At 40.4% G+C, this 26,177-nt stretch overlaps 1 protein-coding gene across 2 annotated transcripts in view; it reads right to left on the reverse strand.

Annotated features, from left to right (window-relative positions):
* The window catches only part of Corin (corin, serine peptidase), a 227,266-nt gene that overhangs the window by 16,845 nt on the left and 184,244 nt on the right, over positions 1–26,177 (reverse strand). For both annotated transcript variants that reach the window (XM_032916299.1, XM_032916300.1), the window contains exons 11-17: positions 25,510–25,741; positions 22,525–22,670; positions 21,700–21,807; positions 14,858–14,971; positions 13,045–13,155; positions 11,906–12,035; positions 1,714–1,827 (exon numbers count right to left, since the gene is read on the reverse strand). In XM_032916299.1, the coding sequence (XP_032772190.1) occupies positions 1,714–1,827; positions 11,906–12,035; positions 13,045–13,155; positions 14,858–14,971; positions 21,700–21,807; positions 22,525–22,670; positions 25,510–25,741 (955 nt within the window). The remainder of the gene's footprint in view (positions 1–1,713; positions 1,828–11,905; positions 12,036–13,044; positions 13,156–14,857; positions 14,972–21,699; positions 21,808–22,524; positions 22,671–25,509; positions 25,742–26,177) is intronic.

Genomic DNA, 26,177 nt, shown 5'->3' on the forward strand with positions numbered 1-26,177 from the left:
AAATGAATTTGTTTTTGGTCATCTGTAAATACTGGCAAAAGATTAATTATACAACACATAAAAGTCTAGTTTTCTTTCTACCTCCTGCAACCTAAAGTCATATTTCCCTATACCCTTGGTTTTGTTATTCCTAGTGTGACTAACAAGGGTTTATTATGTTTATGTTTAGATAGCAGACACTTTATCAACTGAGCTCTCTCTCTAACCCTTGATATCTGAAATTATGGTTTATACTTCCTTCTAATCTCTGATTGTACTCAAATGATTTAAGTTGTTTGGGATTATGTCTTTCTTTACTTTCATTAAATTTTATACTCCTTCTGAGATTAACCCCAGACCTAGTATAAAAATGACATTCAAAAATTAGTGGTAAATTTAATTATTACATTTAAAAGAATTACACTTTTTGTGTAGATAGTCATAAAGATTAGCTACCCAACTCTTTGTAGCAAACTTGTTACATAGCATCTCATTTAGTTAGTGAGCCAGGTCTACAAATCCCCAAAGGAGAATGGTTCGTTTATTCATTTGTTTGACTGGGAAAGGCTTTTCCCATCCCAGCTTAGAGGAACATTATTGTGTTGAAAGACTTAGTCATTGGTTTAGAGCAAGTACTTCATTTGACAAAGTTATTAGAAATTTGGGGGCGGATTTTGACCAAGAGGAAGTCTTCAGATTTCCTGAGGGGTGAAGGATCACCTTTTCTCTTCTTCTTTGTGATTCTTAAAGTGTAATGAGTCAATCCAGCTAAGACCACTTGGCTAGTATCTGTAATGTAATGTGTCAAATAAGAAGCCATTCCGTGGGCAGGGAGAAAAGCTCAGTGGTAAAGTGCTTGTCTAGCATGCATGAAGCCTTAACTTTGAGCCAGAGGACGGGCCACAAAAATGCTCTCATTAAGAATAAAAATAAGGAGCTTCAGCCGTTCAAGGCATGCAGAACTCTTGCTGAAGACCTGGCTTATATACTCAGAATTCACATCAGGAGGCCTGTCCCTCAGAGTTCTGGGACCCCTCTGGCCTCATGACCCATTAATTCCTTAAAATAAACTCCTTAATTATAACTATTTTATTCTAACAGTCAAGGAAATGAAGGGTTAGATTCAAGAATATTTAAACAATGATCTCAAAGGCCTAGCGATGGTGAGTGATAGAAAAGGCGAGCTAATTTATCAGACTACAAAATGGAAGTGATGGGTGGATTATATCTCAAGAACCACAAAGTATCTGTTCTCACGTGCATATGTAAATTAAAACAAATCTTAAAAAAAAATCCATTCCTTCCTTACATTCCTCTTTCAGCCCATTCATAAAGGAGACGAACTTGTTTAATACACTATCATTTAAGAGAAGTCAAAGCTACCTGACTTTCGTTTTGATTTGTGTTTATTATCTTCTCAGACTCTAACTTAATTTCCCATTAACCAGTCCCACACAGTATTTGTAGAAACTACAGATGTGAGAGTTCACCTCAAAATGAGACATTCTTCTAACATAATGGATCCTGTCGTTCTGACGAAATATGAAATTTGTCAAAATAAAATTAATGTCTCTAAAGAGTCATTACTAATGTTGAAATGTAAAAGGTAACAGATATTCTGTGAAAGTTATTTACTGGTGTGGCATGTGTTTTCATGTTTGAAATAGAGGGAACACCCCTTGGTCATCCCTGACTCTAATGTGCACACACATGGCTGCCGTGGGGGTTTCTTACCTGTGCACCAGCAGCTCCTGCAGGGCGCTTCCATTGAGATGCTCCCAGCTGGAGTGCAACCTCAGCCACTGCTGGCCTTCCTGCCCTTGGATCAGCTCAGTCACAGATGGTTCTCTGATATAAGAGAGATGCTGGGTAAATCTTCAAAGTATAATGATCTTTGAACAGGTGTTATCATTACTTAGGATTGATTTCATAAAAATATATCACATCGTAAATCAATATTTCAAGAAAAGAATTTTATTCAGGAGGATTTGGCTGGAGCATGATTAGTGGGTGGGGGGAGTTAGGAAAAGGGCCAGGCCCTTTAGTTACTTTGGGGAAAGGTCCCATGAAGCACTGTGTGCTTCACCATTCCCTCACAAGCTTCCAAGAAGAAACGCAACTAGCTTATACCTCAGTTACATCAAATGGAAAGTTGGAGAAGCTCATCATTAGGCAAAAGAGAGTGCTTGTTATTTAAAAAAAAAAATAGCTTTCCTTGCATTCTGATGTTCCTTGTGCACAAAACTAAATCCTTCAACACTGGTGATGCTGTCCTATCCTATGGCTCATTACTAGACAGAATCAGTGAATCCACAGGACTCAGTAGTAAACACAGTGAATCCACAGGACTCAGTAGTAAACACAGTGAATCCACAGGACTCAGTAGTAAACACAGTGAATCCACAGGACTCAGTAGTAAACACAGTGAATCCACAGGACTCACTAGTAAATGCAGTGAATCCACGGGACTCACTAGTAAACACAGTGAATCCACGGGACTCACTAGTAAACACAGTGAATCCATGGGACTAGAATCAATCTCCTGTAGAAAGCAAGCCAACTGTATTCCACCTAAGAATCTGCCTTTTGGGGTTTGTGCAGCTGTAGAAGACATCCACAAATGTGTCATTGTTCCCGCTGTTGAAATGAGATGACGAAGTTTACTCAAGAGTTCTAAATGACATTCTGTTTTGTTCTGGGGAAGCCATCAATCCCAGGTCTCATGCTAGTCAAGCGTTTGACTGCTGAGCCATATCTCCCAGTTCCATCCCATAGTACTCTGACAGGAACAGTCATCAGATCACTAGACGACAGCCCATTCTAGGTCCATCTTCATCAGTGCGCTTTGTGTGTAAATGATAGCAGATAACCCACGATTCAGTTTTAACTGGACTTGCTTACTTTAAACACGCCAATGTGCACAAGTCTCCAAAAGATAGGGACCCTGTCCCTAGGCAACAAGAGAGCAGCAATGGCTTACACACACCCACAACAATAAACTCTGTCCCAGTGCATCTGTTGCTGGGGGAAAAGAACCCTAGTGTTTGTTCTCAGTGCAAATGCTTGTGTAGGAAATGTACACGTATCCTGTTGAGAATATAGAACCGTTTCATGAGAATCCTCAGAACCCAGATTCCCAAATATTATTTGAACCCTATCATATCGTTATCTTATTGATAATAAGATAAAATTTTATAGATAAAATTTATATGACTCCAGGCCTACTACAAGACAAGCAATTGAAGGCTGATTAAGCTACTTATCAAACTAAAGAACAAGCTAAGATTTTGACAAAATGGCATTAATTGGTTTCAGACAAACATAAATGAACACTACTATTGAGTCATTCCTATTCGGACATCTCAGCTTACACTTGCTACAGCACAACTCTCTTCACTATAAATGTTTCAAGTAGGCATGACGTCTAAGTCTATCTTTCTAGTAAACCAAAATTTAAAAATATACTAGTGAAATTCCAACCGAAAATGGACAGTTTTCTTATCTTACAATCTATTTGTCTATGTCAGAGGTGGAATATAATAATTATATTGGGCATGATCTACAGGTACAATGACAAAATCACTTTTAAGGACAGAGAAGAGAGGTATTCACATCTCATAAATATTAAAAGCAGAGTGATCAATTTCAGTATAAAAAGTTACAAAATTATAAGTGAAGTAAAATGTTTACCAATCATAACTATCAATTAAATATATTGAACATTATTAGAACATTAATAACAGTATTTATAACATTTAAGTTACAAATAGCAGTCAACTATAAATGTTATAAATTAAAATACCATTTTTAATTTAATTTTTAATTTAATTTAATTTTAATTTTTAACCTGTTTTAAATAACTGAATAAGTTGTGTCAAGTGATAGGTATATTTTCGTGTAACTATATTCTTTGTCTCTCAGGATATTTTGTTGGAAAAAACCCATTTCTCTTTTGATACCTTTTGGGGCATCACTTTTACTTTTTAGCAAATAAAGACTCAAGCATTTTATGAACAGCACCTTGATTTTGGTGTTAAAGTAAACGCTGATGACTTTTAGGCTTATTCTTATTGTTGTGTAAGGCTGGAGATAACCAGTTTTCATTTCAATGGGCTATTCCTTTCTTTAGGAGCCTGGAAACAAGAGTTAAAGCTGACCCTGTAATGGAAGTGCTTTGTCTTGTCACATGCTCTTTCCTTCCTTCTTTAGGGACTTTGGGAGCATAGAAAATGCTTCTAAACATGCACACAACTTGATTCGAGTAGGAAATCTAAACAACATGGGGCTCTCTAGATAAAGAATTCGAAATTGAGAAAACTTTACATTGTAATGGACTGATATAGTACTGTATCAAAAACCACCGCCACCACAGAACAACACAGCAGCTGAGTGTGGATGCCAGCACTGTAGTACCTGAGTGTCAGAGTAGGGGTGACCTCAGCCTACAGAGGGATGTGCTCATCTTTCAGAGGGCTGGTGCTGGGGAACTAATGCCCTCGACTCTGCAGCTCTGATCTCCACTCCTTTCTGCATCGCGGGAGGGAGGAAGATGAGCAATGGTCTTCCTGTCCTCGGCTGACTTTCCTACAAGCTGGGACACTGGCCTCGAATAGCAATAAAAAGTAAGCATTCAATCAACACTATGACCAAAAGGAAAGGACATTTCCCCTTGGACCAACTGACACACATCTTGCTGAAGAACCTTAGGTATCTCCGACCACTCCTAAGGACCTGGGAGTGCGGAACTTTCATCTGGTTTTGATTAATGTACCTTCATCTCAGCCAAGAAGAGAAGGTCATGTTCAAAGACGCGACCTCATTTGTCTTCCAGGGATAGATGGAAAGTAAACAGGTTCGTGAAAAGGAAGAGCCGTGTGTTCCAAAGCAGGAGAACGCAGATAAATGGTTTGCCTGATACCAGGGACATTAAGTGAAATATTTTATTTTAAAAGATTCCTGAGCCCTGGGATTAGGAATTTACACGGCCCTTTGTATGCTAGCTTTTGAGTAATGTAAAAAAGTTAAAAGAGGACATGAAAATTAAACTTGATTTATGTTTATGAAATGGGATTAACCAGTCATGTTCAAACAAGTAGTACTAGCTATCAGATGGTTTGGGACCCCAAAACAAATGTTACTTCAAGAGAATTTAAATGAATGGTGCACTCAGGCAGACATCAAAATGGATAACTGAGTTAATAAAGAAAAATGGAAATTGAAACAAGAAATTAATAGCTATTATTTCAGTGAGAGAAACAGACAAACAATTCTTTTACAAAAGCTATTTGAGGTACTGGATAAGGGCTTCAAAAAAGATGCAGTCAAGAAATAGGGTAGAGTGGAGGCTGCCCCAGCCTCAAAGATTCTCTGATTCATCCATGTAGGAGGCATGATGATGTGGGGTTAGGGGTGAGTGATCAGAATTGCAGGCAGGAAGACCAGGATGGAAAGCTGCCTCACTGGAAGGAATTTGGAGTGTTAGAGCAGCAGTAAGCAGGTAAGTTTGTCTAATACTTAGTTAGCAAAGAAAAAACTTGAAGGTGGGCAAGGTATAACAGGGTATACAATGCTAGAATAAAAGAACTGGTCTTTCTGTCCAGATTGTAATATAATAAAGACACATGGTTTTGAGATAAGATAGTATACAGGTGCTGACTTGGAGGTATTTTTTAAAGACAACAGGAAGAAGACCTAAGATCAGAAACTCAGCCATCACTGGGAGTGCCCACTACCATTTCAAAAGGATGCTGGTATGTAACAGCTTTCTATAGTTGAACACCAATGGGAGGAGAAGCCCTTGGTCCTGCCAAGGCTTGACCCCCCAGGGTAGGGGAATGTCAAGGTGAGGAAGTGGGAAGGGGTGGGGGAATGGGTGGGGGAATACCCTCATAGAACAAGGAAGGGGGGGATGGGATAGAGAGCTTATGGACAGGAAATCAGGAAAGGTCATACATTTGAAATATAAATAAAAAAATCCAATAAAAATTTCAAAAAAGAGAGAGAAAGAAAGAAAGAAAAAGAGAAGGAAGGAAGGAAGGAAGGAAGGAAGGAAGGAAGGAAGGAAGGAAGGAAGGAAGGATTCAAGTCCTCTTGGGCCAAATGTTGAAGGTCACTTAACTTGCACCATTTTCTCAGGTTTCATCTATGTGCATGTCCGAATCAATGCTCTAACCACTGGAATGCCCTGGGAATCTACTATCCCAGTGGATTTGTGTGAGCCAGGGTCATTCCTGCTCCTGAATTTCATGGTTCATGGTTGGTCTTGTTGTTACGGGGGTTAAGACTAAAAGGGTGAAAACTAGCACTGGATCCTACTTGGTTTTGGAGACCTCAGGGAAGTTGGTTTTCATGATGAGCATGACCACCATTTCATGGTGGCGATCTATTTTAACTATGACTTGTTTACAACCCAGTGTAATGTGAGAGGAAACAAATCTGATTGACCAGATCCTGCCTCATTCCACTGCAGTTAAGAATGGAGACTTTCTCTACCTCACTGAGAAGTTCCACTTCCTAAATTATTCACAGACTCAACTGACATGCTTTGAAACTCAGTTTGCTCATAGATCTCAAAATTCCTTGTTTTCAAAGTTGCTATCACGTAGATTCATGGAAGAACTTAAACAACAAACAAAAAAAATCCTCTTCCTATGTATACATTTTCAGGAAAATGATTCTCTTTTACTCAGAATACAACATTCTAGCGAACACTATAAATACACACATTGTACTCTAGATTTTCTTTCCACCTTGATGTTGAACCACAAACCTCTTAGGACTGTATAAGAAATTAATCCCCTATGTGTACAACACAAGAGTACCAGAAATGCTGTAAACGTGCTCTGTGAAGGCCATGGTACTCCATGGGATTGCTTCATGTGGCTTCTCCCTTAGACAAGCAAACATCTACTCAGTACTGTAGGCATTTTCACCAAGAAGTAAAAAACAAAACAAAGACAACAACAACAACAACAACGAAAAACTTGGATTATGTTATATAGGGTGGTTTTCCCCAGTCCATAAACACAAAAACGGGAATGAAGAGTAAATGTGATAAAAATATATTATACACATGCATGAATTTTTCAGAAAATTAATAAAAAAGAATTATCGGGCTGGAGAGACAGTTCAGTGGTTAAGAGCCCTAGTTGCTTTTGCAGAGGACCCAGTTTAGTTCCCAGAACCCAAGTGGTGGTCAAGACTTCTATTAACTCCAATTCCAGGGCCAATGCCCTGTTCTGGTTTCCAAGGCACCAAGCACAGACATGGTACACAGACATTTAAGCAAGCAAGCATAATTCACACAAAATGAAAATAAATGAATCTTTAAGTATAAAGAGTTCTTCTACCTTTTTCTGGAAATCTAAAGTAGAAACAGAAGACTAATTTTTTTTTAAAATGTGTTGGATATCACTAGCAATTATGGAAATGCAAACCCATAACATTTCACAGTGAAAATATCATCCCATTCCCACTAGGCCAGCTATCAGAAAAGTACTTAACAGTCAGAGCTGACAAGAATATAAAGGAATTATAACTCATATATTGATGGTGGGAGTATAAAATGAGATAGCCCTTTTGGAAAAGAGTTTGGCAGTACTTCAGAAAAATTAAATATAAATTACTATTGGCTGTAGCAATTGTATTTCTCAGTATTTAATGCCCAAGAAACTTGAAATTGTACATTCATACAAAAGCTTACAGTTGACTATTTATAATGAAACTCTATGCTAAATGGGAAAAAGGAGACACAAAAGCAGATATTATATGATTCTCCTTATGGGAAATGTACTCTGTAGAAAACTCCACAGATGCAGAAATGCATTAATAGTCCTCAGGGGCTGTAAGCAAATTGGCTGCTAGTAGCCATGTGTTTTGGGGGTTGGGGGGGAGTGGAGTGAGGCTGATAAAAGAATCTTGGAGTCAGATGGTGCCGATTTTGTAACTCTGTGAGTCTGGTAAAAAGCACCACAATAGTGCTAATGGGAAGGGTTAATTCTGTGATTAGCAAGTTTATCCCAACCTTTGAAGCTTTGTAACTATCAGGAGATGCTTACTCAAGGTTCATATGCATGAGAGCAGCATCCTGGGCTAGACTTTCCAGTGTAAGGAACAGAGAGCTTCCAAGTTTCATGTGAATAAGGCCACCATCTTGAAGTAAACAGTTCTTTCCCAGTAAACCCAGGGGGAGGCAGTGACAACATAAACCTTACAGGGAATATTAGGGACTACTAGGTCACATACTACCTGGTGTCTTTGACTGTGGTTTTGCCCAAAATATAGAAACATTCTCCAAAGACATATTTTTTCCTTTTGACTAACTTTAAAAGGTTAAGGGGGAGAAATCAGATTACAGCTAACTCCATAAAGAAACTCTGCCAATCAAATAGATCCAAGACGTGGCTTTCCAGATGAACTCACATTTGGTAGAGGTAGAACTTGTGGAGTCAGGAGACAGAGAAGTTCCTGTCCCACTAAACTTATCCTCAAATGCCAGATGTCTCAACCCTGCACTTGGCAAGAATTAGAGGGCTGAATAAGTCCTGATTTTATTGTTCATTAAATGCATGTGCATATGTTTCTGATACTGCAAGTAGAAGACATTGTGCTGTCAAAAGAATCCGGGGACTTGATTTATGCCTTTGTCCAACCAGCAAAGCATTGTGTTTCTAGGCTGGGGTGAACTCTGGAACAACCTACAGGTGAAAGTAAGTCTCCAGTTTTAACAAAAACACCAGATCTTTTCACCTGGACAAACACTTAATTACGGGTCTGCCATTTTTGCTCTAAAACATGGATAATAGAATCCATGTCTGGAAAATAAAGCCCATGACCATCTTTTTAATCAGCTGCCTCTACCAGAAATATTGCTGTATAATCCCGGAAAACACACAATTTGGCATAGAAGTGAGGCTTTTTTTTTTTAATAAAAAGTAGTTTATAAACCACCCAGTGAAGTCAATGAAGTCCTCTGCCCTTTTAGAGGAAGGGTGACTTACTTCTGAATACTAAATATTCCCTTTTTTCAAACTGTGCTTACAGAATGAATCCTCCCAAGGATTAGAGCTGAATATAATTTTTCTTATGTACTTTAAATAGGAAATTTGTAAGCTCTGCTCTAAGTCTGTGTCATTGTCAAATAATAAAATGAAACCTATGTCCTTTGTTGGTCTCCCATATGTCTCTCTTACTACACCATCGAGCCCAGTGATGCATCCTCTACACAATGTCTTGTTTAGATCAACACTCATAAGCACATACTCTACAAAACGAAGTAGAATATGGAGGGTAAGCAGAACTAGCTAAGGGTTGCTTCTAAGATTCGACTTTTGAAGTAGTATATGCCTGAAAGTTAAAGGTCAGCCAATATGGGGCACTCCAGTTGGAAAAGCAAGAAGGAAAGCCAGTTTCTTTCCCCTCCTACCTGGAGTGTAGACCAATCATGGTCAGAAAGATTCCACAATCAAGGACTTTGACTGGAAGATTAAAAGGTTGGGTGGAGCTTGTTTGCGGCATCAGTAACAGAAGTATGAGCTTATACAACACCTCCAGTCTGGCGACCCAGGAAACAGAAGCTCTCCCAGACGCCCATCCTCATACCAAGAATGCAGTCTCGCCTTCCCATTATCTTCATTTTTCCCTCTTCTGCCTCTCTATGTTTCTCTCAGCCCACGAGCCACCAAAATAAATTGACAAGTATACCTGAAGCTAGTCTCAGACGACCTGATGTTATTTACTCATTTATCCAAGAATTCAGTCAGTAATTATCGCCCATGGACTATATTTCTACCTCATATTCTCCTGGCCTGTCAGTGAAATAAGAGTTATCAAAAGTGAAGACATTCCTTTTAGTCCTAAATACTAACATATCACCCTCAGAGTCGTTGAAAGAGAGAAAACAGAATAAGCGAGCTTGTGTTTCAGAGCACCTCTGTTGATCTAACTGCCCTTGAAGCTCACAGCAGGATGACTTCAAACTTGAAGCAATCCTCCTGTCTCTACATCCTGAGTGTTGGGACTGCAGGTATTCGTTGCCACATATAGTTAAAGGAATTATTTATAAATCTCATATGCAATAAAAAATGCAAACAACCCAAATATCCGAGGGGATAATTGAATGTGGTATAACACTGGAAGTGTACCACGTGATCTAAATGGGGTATAACAATTCAATGAAATATTTAGCTACAAACATTGTGCATACTGTAACACAGAGAGTTGAGAATATTATCTAGACAAAAAGATCACATGCTATAAGCTTCCTTATTAAAACATCCAGAGTAGAAGTGAAATGTGTAGAGGTGGAGAGAAAATGAATGGTTTACTGCATCTGGAAGGCAAGTGACAGTCACTATGTATGACCACAAAGTTTCCTTTTGTGGTGCTAGAAATGTTATGGAACCAGACAATAGCTGCAAACATTGCGACTGTGCTCAGTGTCACTGAAATAGTCAAATTCATTCCATGTATTTTAGCTCAATAAAAATCTAATATGCAAGAAGTACAGAAAAACAAAGTAAGACATTTAAGACAAGAGGTCTTCTATTTGTGGTTCAACAATTATATTTTAGGTGGCTTGTCCAAACTTTTGTCCTTGTAAATCTTTTCAGGTCTGACTTACCCTCAGAACCCTCGACAGAGCGAAGTCTCAGTATGTAATTGAATTCTCCTATTAAGCAATGCCCCTATGTCTTGGTGAGAGAACCAAGATAAGCACTTTCAAGGGGTTTTCATTTATTGAATCAAAATCATATCCCCTTTCATTTAGACACAATAGAGAAATTATGAAAATGGACAATAATTTAATGGATCATGACAGTTACAATTTTTTTCTAATGCTGGAAAAGATTAAAGTTCTTCTACTATAAATTAGTAGGAGTTACTCAAATTTCTAAAGATGAGGGTCTTTACACGGAAGTAAAGGGCACAAGATGCTAACGGTGATATGATTCTTCAAACTTGGGCAACAAAAATATGCAGCTTGTTGCTGAGTCAAATGGCTCGTTATTGTAAACATCTTCATTTGCTCAGTGGACCCTGGGAATGCCATCAGCTCTGGGTTTTAGAATCGCATGGCTCCCTGATCTCTTCTTTTTCTCATTTCTATACGTATACTCCATTCTCACATATACCATTAGCATAATAAATCAAAATGCCCTATAATAATGTAACAGATACATGTGTATACATCATCCTGTGTGTGGATTACTCTCTATGGTCCGATGACCTGAAACAGAACACCTCACAAAACAGCGTGTGTACGCTCCATTCCATTCTGGGTATGTAAATGGGTGGGTCTAATTCCACTAAAAAGCAAAACGCTGAGCTACTCCTTGGTGTGTATTTCCTGTGTTACTTAGGATAAATAGAAATACCAGCAGCTTTGACTTCTGTTTCTCAACTGGTTTTATTTTTTTCATTTTCTTTCTTTCTTTCTTTCTTTCTTTCTTTTTTTTTTTTTTTTTTTTTAGCTGAGGACCGAACCCAGGGCCTTTTGCTTGTTAGGCAAGCGCTACACCACTGAGCTAAATCCCCAACCCCAATTTGTCTTATTTTTAATTAATGTATATTGCTTAAAAAGAAATTCCCAACAACCCCAGGGAAGGGGTATGAAGAGTGTTTCATCCAGGTCTCGCAAAGGAGACCATCTTAATGCATTTATAAATAGTGAACGTATTCCATTTCACAAGTGCCTAAAAATACAATTAGTTCCTTTACTTTTGAGACTTCGTCATAACAGGTTTGCAGCCCACACTCTTTAGAGCAGGTGCCTAGAATTAAATTAAGTTCCTCACACAGGATTTATTTCAAGGGCTTTGGAGAGCTCTTATTTTCCAGTTCTCCATCATTCACAAGGAAGATATTACTGTTAACATCCACAGAGCCCTCTGAAAACCTCATCAGTACTACACACTACTGACCTTACCCTAAACCCATCTGCCTGCAGGCCAGCTGACTCAACGTCTCCTGCCAGCCATCAGCACACACGTGGTGATCTCTTGCAGATCTGTGAACAGTCAGGAATGAGGAGGAGTTCCCATTTTTAGAGAGGGTCACTGAGGGGGAAAAATTCGAGAAAGCCTAATTAAAAACACTTCTTCTCCAGAGACCATAAGTTTGTAAGTCTTTGCTCTGCCTGCATACATTCATTCGTATTTATTTTAGTTGGGAACCATTTGGGGTCGACCCTTTATGTGAAAATCAGTGCTCTCTCAATGTGACAGGAGACTGAAAAAAAACCAAATTAGTTATGTGCAGTGCTTTCAAAACACTGCAGATTCTTACGAAAGAGACAGGCAGATCTTGACTTTTCTTTATGAGAACTTGAACTTACACAGGGATTAGCCAAATTATTGCAAGCTTTGAAATTCCACCCTTTTTTTTCCCAGCATTTGAAAGTGGGGGTACATGAGGGTGGTGGACATTTATGATTGGTGTATGTGCAAATCCCCAGTCTCCGCACTAGATCAGCCACAGGTCATTTGTGGACCAGTAAACTCCTTATGTGGCCAGAGGATGCAGAAGACTAAGGTAGGGGCTGAGTGAGTTGGGGGAGTGATGTGTGCACAATGAGGGAATTCATCAGATAATCAAGATGGCAGACTGTCGCATTGTCTGAGATGCCTTCGAGTCCTGCCCATGGCAGGAACTAGACAGTTAGAAATCTCATTAGGATGAGGAGCAGGGCATAGGTCAGATGAAGAAGTCACTTCTGCATCCTCTTCTTGAGGATGTAAACAATCCAAGAATGACTGATTATTCACCACTCTCGAACTTGGGTGATAAATAAAACTTAAGTCCAAAAATGGCATGCCTCCAAACATTTGAATGCATAAATAATGTGTATATATAATATAGATATTTAAAATCAAGAAGTAACTTGGGGAGGGGGATTTTCTGTTACTTAGAAATAACACTCATGAATCACCACTGTCAGCTTTTATAGCAGTAAAACGAAATAGACGAACTTGATTGGTAAAACCCAGGAAGTAATTTAGGATTCATTGGCTTAGATGACTGACAGGCATGTGGAGGCAGGGCAGGTGGCAAGGACCAGAAACTTACCACAGCCCCATTCATCTGAACTGTCTGAGCAATCTGTCCATCCATCACACCATAGGTCACGTGGCACACACTCATGGTTGGCACATTCCAGCTCATCGTCCTGGCAAAATGCTGGCAGGGAGACCAAGAGCAAGAAGATGGAAATGTTTGAGAAAGCAGACTGAAGACAGCGCAGGAAGAAAGCAAGCTCTGTTCGTGTAGACAGATCGCTTTTTAGGGATCCTACTACTAACTCTCTGAGTCACATATAAATCTCGTTTTGGTTTTTAAAATTATAGTAAATCTCCTTGATTGCCTACTTAGCATCCATTTCCCTTCTTCCTTCCATGAAAAGGAAACCTGATTTGGTCCAGGGCTTCATACCAACCCACATCCCAGAGGAAGACGTTGATTAGTTTAACATTGGCATGGCATTTTTCTGACTATTCTTATCTGAGAGTAATTATCAGTGCAGGATTAAATGCAATTCCACAGAAGACCCTTGCTCTATTATTTTATGGTTTATGCATTGCAAAAGAGCGTGCACCTAAACTCTACTGAGCCTTAGCCTGGAACCAGACCAGACTGGAACAGGCAGCTTTTCCTAATCCCTGCCTGGAGCTGTGCTTTGAGTGTTTGTAAAAAATGTCTTTTCTAATCCACACAGAAGCCCCTTGCTACAGGCTGTCCCTCTGCCCAGTGTTGACCCATGGGGAATCCCTTAGTGATTGATATTCCAGAGAATGGGGCAGCATCCTCCCTTCTTCCTGCTGAATATGATCAAGGCAGCTCATCTCCCTTAGGTCAAGTTGAAATGAAGGAGTCACAGATAAGACGATGTATTTCTCTACTTCACCGTAGCTTTGTGAATTCATCCTACCATGGCTTTTGCTGTAATAATATAAGACATGTATAATATACATAATAATAAATGTCTTCATTTTTTTGTTAGATTTGAGTTGAGCTTTCTGTTCGTTGTAAGTAAAATACCTTAAGACATTTTTAAACCAGTACTAAAGATGACGGCTGTATAGCATTTAGACAGAAAAGATTTCAAAAGCACACAAAACTTAAAACCACCACCATAGGTAAGTGACCTTTCATGACCTTCTGATGTTTTTCTTAACCGATGTATATTTACTTCTGAAACTCAGGACAACAGTGTACATACTCCTCTATAGTTCCTATTATTCAACTGCTGTCTTTGAGATAAGTGTTCTTTGAAGTCCATTTCTTAGGGGTTTAGTCTCAAGCCCACAATAGTATTGGAAAACTGAAGAACTGTTTTTTATAAAGGGAAGATGTAAGGAACATCTTGCAGCCATGAAGGCGAATCCTTGAAGGACATGGTGGGACCACAACCTTTTCCTTTTCTTTTCTAATGCACAGCCTTGAAGTTAATATGCTTCTCTGTTGTTTCTTCTCTAAATCATGGACTGGAAAATCCCAAACTCTAAGCAAAATAAACCCAACTTCTTCCATTGATTCTCTTCGGAATCCTGTTGACTAATGGGAAACCAACTAACACATCAACCAAAGACATATGACAAACCCAGGCCAAATAATTCAGTAGTGTGAGTTTAATGTTGACAATGTGCTTCACCTTATGGCTATATTTTATGCCTTCCATTCTGGATACTGACAGGAGGTACTTTAATGTTTTCATATTGCTAGATAATATTTGTATATATTTTTTAAAAATTAGTTTGGTCAAAAGAACTAAACAAACTAAAAGCTTTTCATATGTATTTCCAAATTTCTAGCTTACATTTAAAGAGAAGCAATGGGTATTTAAAATATAAAACACTGTTAGCAAATTCATAAAGGCACTTACAGCAGTTTTTTTCATCCATACTATCTGGACAGTCTGGAAACCCATCACAGATTAATGTATGCTTCAGACATTGCTTATTGAGTGGACATTCCCAAAGATCTCTCTCTTTACAACCTGGAAACAGAAGAAAAAGCTATTAGTGATATATGCACAGTTGAAAATGATGGAGGAATTTAATTGAATTAAGGTTAAAAAAAGAAACCCTCCAGCGTAAAGGCCTGGTTTCTTCTTGGAGACTTTGGGAATCTATGATTACTATTAATCACGTGATTCTGAAAGTAGGCACAAACAGTAGTCCCCATTCTGCCCTGTGAACAGAACAGCACGCCTAACAGAAGATCCAAATCGACATACGGAAAATGGAAAAAAGTGAGAAGGCAGCGACGCATTAGCATCCTTCCTGAGCTGTCCCTTTTGCCTTCTGAGTATGCATGCCAGCATGCACAGCTCATCTGTAAAGCGAGTCATGCTTTTAAGCACAGATGCCAAAATCTAGAGATGTGTATCCGTGCAATCTTAAAATGTAATTTCAGTCCACAAACCGAGGGACCATCTGTGTTCATGAAAGAGGCCCCTCATATGTTAAGCACTTACAAAATTCGCTTAAGAGCCAGGTGCAAAATTCATTACTTTTTCTGGGGCAGAGATCCAAGGTTGGAAACCTCATCAGTTAGTATGGAAAATGGAAATGATTTGGAAAAGATAAGGATTGTGGGTTTACAACTTGAACTTCAATTTCCCTTTGAGGAGCAAGCACTTAGACTACATTTACTACACATCGTCTGGTTAAGTGCAGTGTGTTCGAAGGTCTTCTGAAATATGCCAAGATTCTCCTCTAACTAGATGCCCCAGAAGATCCAGGGTCCTGACCATACTGTGAGGGTATGAAAGAAAAGATTTCATAGCTTTACATTTTTACCTTTAGGTTTTGAGATGGTTTCACCTGTAGTCTAGGCTGTCCTTGACCTCAAGACCCGCCTATCTGATTATAGTCAAGTGCTCCCTTGACCTTTCTGATGTCAGTAATTTCTCTTGAGATAGTGATTAGCTCAGGCTAGACCCTCAATACACAGTTAACTCGAAGGCAACAACTTCACTTCACCTGAGGAACAAAAATCTCTGGCTCTCAGGAAAATATAATTTAAGATATCTAAATCTCAAAGCAGTGACCAAACAAGGATCCTCTTAAAAGCTATGTCTCCTCAGACCTACCCCAAAGAATTCAGAGAGCTCTCACGGATGATTAACTCAGGATTCTTGGAATTTATTGGAAAAACATCTCGCTGTTAAAAATGGTTATTCAAAACAAGGATCAAAATTCTTCCCCAGAATAGAAATTTTACCGAGCTAAAATTAGGTTTACAGTGTTTTATCACCCAAATATGTGAGAGATAAATGGTGAGAGACCTGCGCTGGCCATTCACCTGGAGTGACCTTAGGTCTAGACATTGATTCAATGAATGAGATCATTGAGTGGAAGTCAGAGTTTCCAGCTGGCAGAGGCTGCCAGCCCTAACTACAATGCCATGATGGTGATGTCTTCTAGAGACTGGAAAGGAACCCTGAAGTCTTCCCATGTGTGCCAGTTCCTGTCCAACAGCCTAACTTTCTCATCCCGTCAGAAAGCAGTGCAAACGCAGAAAATTGTTGTTGTTGTTGTTGATGGTGGTGGTGGTGGTGGTGGTGTCAGTGCGGTGGTGGTGGCGGTGGTGGTGGTATCAGTGCGGTGGTGGTGGCGGTGATGGTGGTGTCAGTGCAGTGGTGGTGGTGGTGGTAGCGATAAAAAACCACTACGTTAGTGGGGAAATGAGAGAAAGAGGCCCAGTGACAGGAGGCCCTTGAAACAATGAAGAATTTGTACACTTGGAAGAGACTGATACAAAAACAAAAAGAGGAACAGGTCACGACGTAAGGCATTCTGCAGTGTATACTCATACTAAGAACAAGAGGCAATGGCGCTCGTTATCCACTGTGTACCTGCAGTCACCTACCTTAAATGAGTATTCTGGGACATTAATATTTCCTTTATGTATTTTTTTGTTAGAAAAGTCTGTACAAGTAAACATCTCTTGGAAATAAGGAGGGTAAGAACAGATGAAATAAAGCGAGGGGAGGTCATGGCATTTGTGGAAGGCAGTATTATTTATGAATAACTCACTTCGTCTATAAAGTGACATTTCTCATGTAAGTGGGTGTTCAAACAAATATGGATGAGATAGGATACTCCATGCAGCTTTCGATAATGAGACCAAATAGCAGTGGTTGGTAGAACAAGCCTCCAGCGTGGGAAAAATCAGCAAGGCATGCCAAAGGAGGGCAATGCTAAGCAGGGTATCAAGTCCTGATCTGCCCAGAACTCTCCTAGCTCGATCACGTAACAGCAAGCTAATAATGACAGGTCCTCTAAATGTAGAGTCCGGACGCCAAACTTAAGTCTCCACCCAGCACTCTACCATTCTGAGAAGCCAATCCAATACTCAATATAAGACGGTGACCAGTGAACCGAGCAGCAGTGTACCAAAGGGAACTCCTTCAGTGGGAGTCTGTTCAGAGACCACAAATCAAGCCCACAGATTCATCCCAAAAGCACGGTTAGGGGTATGCTCCCCGTATAGTCACAATGAGTTTCTTTTCTGATGGCCACCAAGCAGAATGGTCCCATCCACAAGCAAAGCTTTTGTGTGGTAAGTTATCTCAGTGCTCTTAAAGAGGACATAAATACAGAAAGCCTTCCATAAAACTTCAAAGGATCGCAGCAATCAACCTCTGAGGATCCCCAGAGGATCAGACTCTGAGAACCAATGCTCATTAACATCTAAAGGTTTTTGTTTTTTTTGTTTTTTTGTTTTTTACCTGAGTTTTATAAAGGACCAAGCATAGTTGAGAAATGTGCTGTTTGTTAGAGTGAAGGTGATTGAAAAGCTATGCAACGGTTTGTACTGCTGTCAATCTTTCTCTGCACAAGGGGATTTCATTGTTCAATACTCAGAAGAGTGATCTGTTATTGATTGTGGATGCTGTATTCAGGTAATTAGGGATTCTATTTTTACATTCGATATAAAGAATTTGCTTAAACCATATTTTTATTTAATGGTCCCACTGAGAAGACCTACTGTCCGCATCAGAGCACAGGTATCACCGCATTTATATACCAGCTCGCCCAGACTGTGGTCACAAAACTTCAGTCTTACACAGTCCATGTTAAAGCTTGGCAGCAAAAATCAGATATAGAATCCTGCTGCTGTCTTCTTTATGTCTCTCATGTTTGCTTCTCCACACAGTGCTATGCTGGAGATAAACTGATTTTATCAAGTTGCTAGTTTAACTGTATATGGGAATGTCAGATGCTTTGTCAGTGACAGCTATCAATGTGTAAGATGAGGAAGTGCTGACTCTGCTAATCCCTCCCACGTCTCCAAGGCTTCCTGCTGGCGAGTGAGTTCTTCAGTCCTGCCTTCAGGCTTGCATAGTTCTAAGCATTTGTTGAAAACATACTATTAACAAACCTTAAAATGCTTGCTTACATTAGCAATTGCATCAGTGAGAAATTTATCACAAGAGCAGGAGCCCGCTTTCATTTTGAAAGCACATCTATAACTTAATGTGCTTTGGTAATCCCGTTTCCAGATACTAAATGGCTAAAGAAGTACACGATCAATTTAATTTCCAACACATCGAATGCTTCCTAACTGAAGTAAGTGTTGTTTTGAAGGGAACCCCTAAGTGTGTTGTTAAAACTTCTATGTGAGCTGTAGATTCATGACAGGCAGCCCCAAGCACTGAGTGCCTTCAATGCAGGGGACATAGAATTCCTCAGAGTGACGAGAAAGGTGGAATGCACCAGCCTCCCTGTCTCCATTGCCACATAGGCATTGATGCACATGACAACAAAAGACAACGGCAGAGCATGAACTGAATGATCTACCCAGAGTGCAGCCTGTCAACCTCACTCCTGTATCTATTCACCAGCAATGTGTCTTCCCAGCACAGTGGACAGCCCATCTGAGTACATTCATGCATGCCAAAGGAGAACTTGTCCATCACTGGTCACTTTGGAAAACTCAGTGCAAAATTCTCATGTAAATTATTACTATTAAAGCAATCGGTTTAACTCCAAATAAACTAATTTCTTATCAATTCTTAACTTCCTACATCCAAGCTATTAATGGTGGACACTACCCTTGGCAGGGAAGAGAGAGGCAAAGATTAAAACAGAGACTGAAGGAACATCCATTCAGAGCCTGCCCCACATGTGGCCCATATATATACAGCCACCCAATTAGACAAGATGGATGAAGCAAAGAAGTGCAGAAGTGTAGATCGCTCCTGAGAGACACAGCCAGAATACAGCAAATACAGAGGCGAATGTCAGCAGCAAACCTCTGAACTGAGAATAGGACCCCCCGTTGAAGGAATCAGAGAAAAAGAACTGGAAGAGCTTGAAGGGGCCTCGAGACCCTATATGTACAACAATGCCAAGCCACCAGAGCTTCCAGGGACTAAGCCACTACCTAAAGACTATACATGGACTGACCCTGGACTCTGACCTCATAGGTAGCAATGAATATCCTAGTAAGAGCACCAGTGGAAGGGGGAAGCCCTGGGTCCTGCTAAGACTGAACCCCCAGTGAACTAGACTGTCGGGGAGGGCAGCAATGGGGGAGGGGTGGGGAGGGAACACCCATAAGGAAGGGGGGAGGAAGGGATGTTTGCCCGAAACCGGAAAGGAATAACACTCGAAATGTATATAAGAAATATTCAAGTTAATAAAAAAATAAATAAATAAAAAAATGGTGGACACGATATTTTGAAAATGAAATAAAGGTTAGTTTATTGTAGTGGCTGGTTTTGTGTTGATGTGTCACAAGCTGGGGTTATTACAGAAAGGGGCCTCCCTTGGGGAAATGCCTCCATGAGATCCAGCTGTAAGGCTTTTTCTCAACTAGTGATCAAGGGGGCACGGCCCATTGTGGGTGGTGCCATCCCTGGGCTGGTGGGTTCTATAAGAAAGCAAGCTGAGCAAGCCAGGGGAAGCAAGCCAGTAAGCAGCATCCCTCCATGGCCTCTGCATCACTCTTGCTACCTGACCTGCTTGAATTCCTGTCCTGACTTCCTTTGGTGATGAACAGCAATGTGGAAGTGTAAGCTGAATAAACCCTTTCCTCCCCAACTTGCTTCTTGGCCATGATGTTTGTACAGGAATAGAAACCCTGACTAGGACATTTATTTTATCTTTTCTCTTCTAAGAGAAAAGCTTTAATGAAAACTCATTATCTAACTATAATTTTGATATTTCAGGTCCATTTAAGGACTTTATAACAGTACTATGAATTAATGCCTCATAATGTACTTTAGAATGAAGACCATTTATTCTTGGCAAGATGTATTTTATTAGTTTTGTTGTGGTTTTCTTGACTCAAAGCCTCAAGTAGCAGCCCAGGTTAGCTTCAATCTCCTTGTGTAGTTGATTGAAGGTGACCTTGAATTCTCAACTTCTTATATCTACCTCCAAGTGCTGGGATCTCATGTGTGTACCCCCAAGCATCACAAGCCGTTATTTTTTTTTTTACAACTGAGAACTTGCCAAATATTTTGTCACCTGCCAAAAATCTAGAGCTAGTCTCCTCGATAGAGTCATAGGACCATTTGAATACTCTTAAGTTAATCCATTTTAAATCAGACCTTAAACTACCGTACCTTAGCATACCAATGTTCTTGCATAAACAATCTAGTATGTTCTGGACACACCACTCAAATGACAGTGAGTGATTATTTTTATTTTTTTATTTTTATTTTACAAAAAACTGCCAAAAGGAACAGGCAAACTATAGTAAGTTCTCAAATTATTAAATATTGTTCCACAGCAAAATTACACTGACCTCTGTACCATCACCCTGACAGATGTAATCTTCTAGAAGATGCGTGTGTCCTTTTTATAGTAGCTGATAGTGGTTCAGTTGATTGCTTATGGCATTTTGTCTTGACCAGGAGGACAGTGTTTACTACAAAAATTCATTTTGAGGGGGAAGGCAATATTTCATACTTCAAAGGCCAACAGAATAAAATGATCTCAAGATGTATATTGCCTTATGTGTTCCCAGCGAAATAAGGTGCCAATCTTATTTTGGGGTATGACAAGCTAACTAATCACAGGCAAGCTAGCTTTTAGATAGCACTTCAATCATTCCTCTCTATGCCAGCCATGGTCTGTTGAAAAGCGTTGTCTGTTTTATGCTCCCTGGCACATCTCAGCATACAAGAACTACAGTTTTCAGGGAAATAAACTGAGAATGGCTGTGTTCAAGTTGGCACTGAACTCTCCAGCCTTCCCACTGGTGATGTCGGGGCTCAATGGCACAAGTATCAAGGGGAGTTTATCCTTCTCAACAGAGGCAAGGGGAGAGGGGCATGAGAATTCATGAGAATGAATTAAGTGTGAGCGCGGATGCCTGAACCATCTTCATGGATGGAGATGCCTGATTAGTGGCCGAGGAAGGCTCTGCCGAGACATCAGCATCTTCCCATAAACCAGATAAGCACTGCTTTGCAGTGTAATAACAAAAATGGTTCCTCACATGCATGAACTGTTTCCTTTTCCTTTTACTATTTATATATTTAAGGCTATAAACTGAAATGTAATTTTATTATAAATTAAAATGTAATTTCAGAGAAAAGTCACATCAAGTCATGCCTTATGGTCTGCTGCCTTCAGAGGTAAATGCATTAGCGTGAGGTCGGACACCGCTTCCGAGAGGAAGCAAAGAGTTACATATTCCAACATAGTCCCTTATTCTTGACAGTCACTACTGCACATTAAAGACAATGCCACCTCACACACGTACCACAGTTCTCTTCGTCACTGTCGTCATCACAGTCAGCCTGGCCGTCGCATCTTCTGGAACCCAGAACGCATCGTCCCGAGCGGCACTTGAAGTGACTGGGAGAGCATTCTGTCAAAAAGAAGTGCTTCCCTCAGTGGACAGAATTGTAAAGGGGTCAGCCTACACCCGTGTTTGCATTTGGGGTGTTGCCTATGGGCAAGTACTAAAGAAAGAACGGTTCTCCTCACAGCGGAAATGCCTGAAGTTCACGCGGCTTTCGTCTCTCTGCTAATCTCCACCCTTCTCCTTCATTCTCGGTGCTATCTCTTCAAAATATCTGTGCCTTATAAAACTAAGCACCTTTCTAAATAGACACTAAACAACAGCCCCAACTAAAAAATTCCTTGTGCAATCCATGATCCTAATTTCCTGGAAGTTCTAGCCTTTCCCTTGATGGATCAGTCCTAAAGTCTACTTTTCTATTAATAATCCTCCTGCTAATAATTCACTGCCGTCTCACTTAGAAGAACCAAGGGTTGGTGCTCATCATTAGCTTCCTGGCCCCTAAAACAAGCAGCATCCACAACTAGCCGGTGAGGTATGACTAAGCTCACCTCAGAGTTCATTTTTATTGCTTAAAATTATTTTACACATGATAGTAATGACAGCAGCAAACCAGTAGGCGCCAGAGCCTTCTAGAACAATCAAGTAGTTTTTAACCTCATTCCCCTACACGGTCTAATTGACAACTACATAGAAAACCAACATCAGCCCTCCCCAACGCAGACTGCAAAGAGCGGCTGACACAATGCTAGATGCCCTACTGGAATAAACCAGAACATTAACCTTCCACGTCTTCATTGGGCAGGAGGCAAGTTTGATTGTCTGAACTTTGCTCTGGAAATTGACTGCAATCTGTGTCTTCAGGCCACTGGAGGCCTACGATCCCCAGAACAGACTCACAGCGCTCTTTGGAGTGCTCACACAGGACTCTGCGAGCAGAAAGAGAATGTGTCAGAAGCCAATGTATGCTCAGCATGCATTTCGGTTTAAATTCTATGCAGGACTGCATGTAGAAACATACAGGCATGAGCATTACACACATATATATATATATATATATGTAATACACACAATGTGTATATATATATATATGTATATATATATATATATATACACACACACAATATCTTGACAAGAGGACCCAGCTGCCTTCACTACAATAGAATACGGCAGACACAAAATTAAATATTCTCCAAGCTCAGACCCCCTTCCCTTTGGCTCTCTACTTATCTGTCTTTTGGGTAAACATTCTCTAGCCTTTGGTTCTAAGCGAAGGAATGCCCAGCATTCCCCACAGTCTGTCACCATGGACTAAGGACAAGAGACTCCAGCCGAATGTCCTCTGATGAGGGGGAGGGCCACATGTTATGCTGGCTTATCTGGGGCCCTGCCTCTGTTTCCCCCTCTTCAGCTGTCATCAATATTGCTTATTTGTTTGTTCTAAAGATAAAACTCAGTTTCTAGCTTAGGTTTGGAATTTTCAACAAAGATGAATGTGGGCCGTTCTCACGTTCAGCTTGAAGAAGTGGTAGGTTCAATATTATTCCATCGCTACTGCTGCATTCGAGTTCTGCTGTGGATATTACAACGAGTATAGGAACTCAGTCATAGCTGTGCTCTTAAAGAAACCATTTTCTCTATCACTTTGGAACTTTACCATAAAATGTAAATAGTACTAACAGCCCCACCAAAAGCTTAAGGAAGTTAGCTCTTGTCAAGATCTGTGTGGGGCTCAGTGGTAGGCGCTTGCCATGATGGTGCAACTTCGGTCAAAGGGGATTTTTAACACGAGACGTAATAATCCTCAACTTTTTTCCACATTGGGAGGCTCAGTAAGGCTGGTTAACTTCTGATGTGCAACTTAAAAAAAATAAATGTCAATGCGATATATTACGTTTGTTGTTTTGTTCATGTTTAAGCACCCTCGCATTCCTGGAGGGAATCCAATTTGATAATTGTGAATAGTATTTTTATGTAAATCAATAAAAATTAGAGCTGGTTCTCTAAAACAAAATAAAGGTTAAGGTTAGTAAACGGACTCAGTAGAACCAGCTATGCATTAATCCATAAGTTCAGGAGCATATTAGGATGGTATAATAAGATAGCTTTATGCCTAAATAACAGAATGTTCCTATTGCTGGCACTGAAATTGAAAGGCATTATTAAAGCTAAGGAACAGAGTTAAAGTCACCCAGACAGGTTCGTCAACATGTCCACTCCACAGCACCTTGGAACTGTTTATGATCTAGTCCCTTTAGGTTATAAACCTTAAACCACGTGATTCAGTGCGGATATATACTTATAACTACAGCAAGTTGATGCATTGGGGGAATTTTATGTAGATATAAAAAGAAAGTCAGACACAGTTGGGGAGGTCTTAATCAAAGTAACAATTCACTACCATCATCAACCTTCCTTAGCCAAAAGAGAATAAAATTCACAAATAATTTCAATATGAAATGAGTAGATACCCCAACAATACCCCCAAAGGGCATAGAATAAAACTTTCAGAATTACCGTAGCCCAAACAGACACTAAACTTTACTCTCCTCATGGCGTATGACTTGTTCAGCTGCCCAAGCCATTCTGAAACCTTATTGTTTCCTGCCCCTACTTCATCTTCCACTTGATATACAGCCTTAAATTTATCGTTTTCCCATCTGCCCCCTATATTGGTATCATTTCTTTTTCTTAAAGCTCTGTGTGACTTCTGATCCCAACATATGGTTTCTATAGTTACCACTCACAGTCAGGCCAAGCGCATCTGCATAGCCTTGGTTGCGAGACAGCATTGCAGACAGTAGGAACAGTGACTTCTGGGACAGTCATCTCAGATATGCACATTCTCTAACTACAGCCTCTTCTGTGTGGCCCAGAAGGGGACACAGCTGCCACAACTGAAGCATGTGTTTTCTTCATTAATCTGTCAGTTACCATAGAGCATGCAGCCAATGCAGGGGCCCTGGAATTTATTTAAGTCCACAATCCCTTCTTGAGTTCTCGATACAACAAAACTCAACAAACAAAATACTTATTTCACCATTCAAAGGACTTGAGGTCCAAAGAGACAGAGTCATTTGTCTCAAGAGCACAAAGTGGCTAGAGAAGACGTGACGGTCCTGGCCCTCAGGATATTACTGAGACTCAAGGTCCACGCTCTGCTCCTGAGATGTCTTTCTTTCATTCAGACAGGCAGCAAGATGTCATGACGTGTATGGCTGTTCCACCGTGGACAGCTTTCCTGTCTCCCTGTGTAATCGCACTAACCCAGAAACACTATCCAAGTACAGCATCTTCAACACACTGGTGAAGAGCGCCTTTAATTAATGTCAAAAGAGCAAGCATATCAAACAAATGGCAGACACAGCCCTTCCTCCGCTCTTCCCCCTCTCTTCTGCTTTGCCTTGCTTTGCTTTGGGATGCTAGTTGTCCAACCCAGGGCCTCACGCATTCTCAAAGATGCGCTACCACTGAACAGCATCCCATCCCTAACTTACATTCCAAAGGATGCTTCACAATCCACCAACATGGAACACAGATGAAAGTGCATGGCCTGTGACGGAAGGAAATCCATGCCCTTCCCCACCTGGTGCTTGAACGATGAATGCTTTCTCAAGCACTCCTTTTATTCCCGCTTCCTTATCTCTGGAATTTATTAACTTTTCAGAATCCTTGGCAATATTTACTTGGGTAAACTCAACTTTGTGTGTTCCTTTAGTTCTTTCTGAGGTAGCACGAGGATCCCTGGCACAGAGCCCACTATTTTACCTGCAAGGCGGGACGCGCTGGCCTGTATTCACATCACACTTTGGAACCAAAATGGTGCAAGCGAAAAACATGAGGTATTTGTAACAGTTGGTTTGTACAAGGGCAGGGAAGAGAGCTGACTCCCAGCTGATGGACGCTTCCTTTTGAGTTCTGTGGCCAAGGTAATTTGGATAATGTGTAAGGTTGTAGGGCAAATTCATGCAGAGTTCCAAAGTGATGGGCTCACAGTGACCTAACAAAAAACACACAGATCTGAATATTAGAAACGGCCTCTTTAAGCTTCCCACTCTCAAAGTCTACTCTATTTAGATCACAGCTTCCACAACTCTGGGTCCCAGTTACACAATCATGCCTACGGCCTGTGAAATAACTGGCAAGACACAACAGCGTCTGAGCGTACAGCAGCGAAAGCTGAATTCAAAACAAAGTGTGTCGTGTGTCAGAGATATCTCTGACACTTGCAATGCTGCATCATGTGACATCACTGTAGCTTTGATCACAGGACATATGCATTCTGCAGTATACATCCCATCACATCCTGTGTGGCAGCAACAAACCCTGCATGAAACACGAAACGCCTCCACTCAGGTCCCAGACTATGGCCTATTATGAGTTACCGTGTTTTTCCAGTGTATAATACGTTTTCAGCTCCTATAGAAACGAACTGA

The sequence above is a fragment of the Rattus rattus genome, chromosome 11 (genome assembly GCF_011064425.1).
Source record: "Rattus rattus isolate New Zealand chromosome 11, Rrattus_CSIRO_v1, whole genome shotgun sequence".
NCBI classification, from domain to species: Eukaryota; Metazoa; Chordata; class Mammalia; order Rodentia; family Muridae; genus Rattus; species Rattus rattus.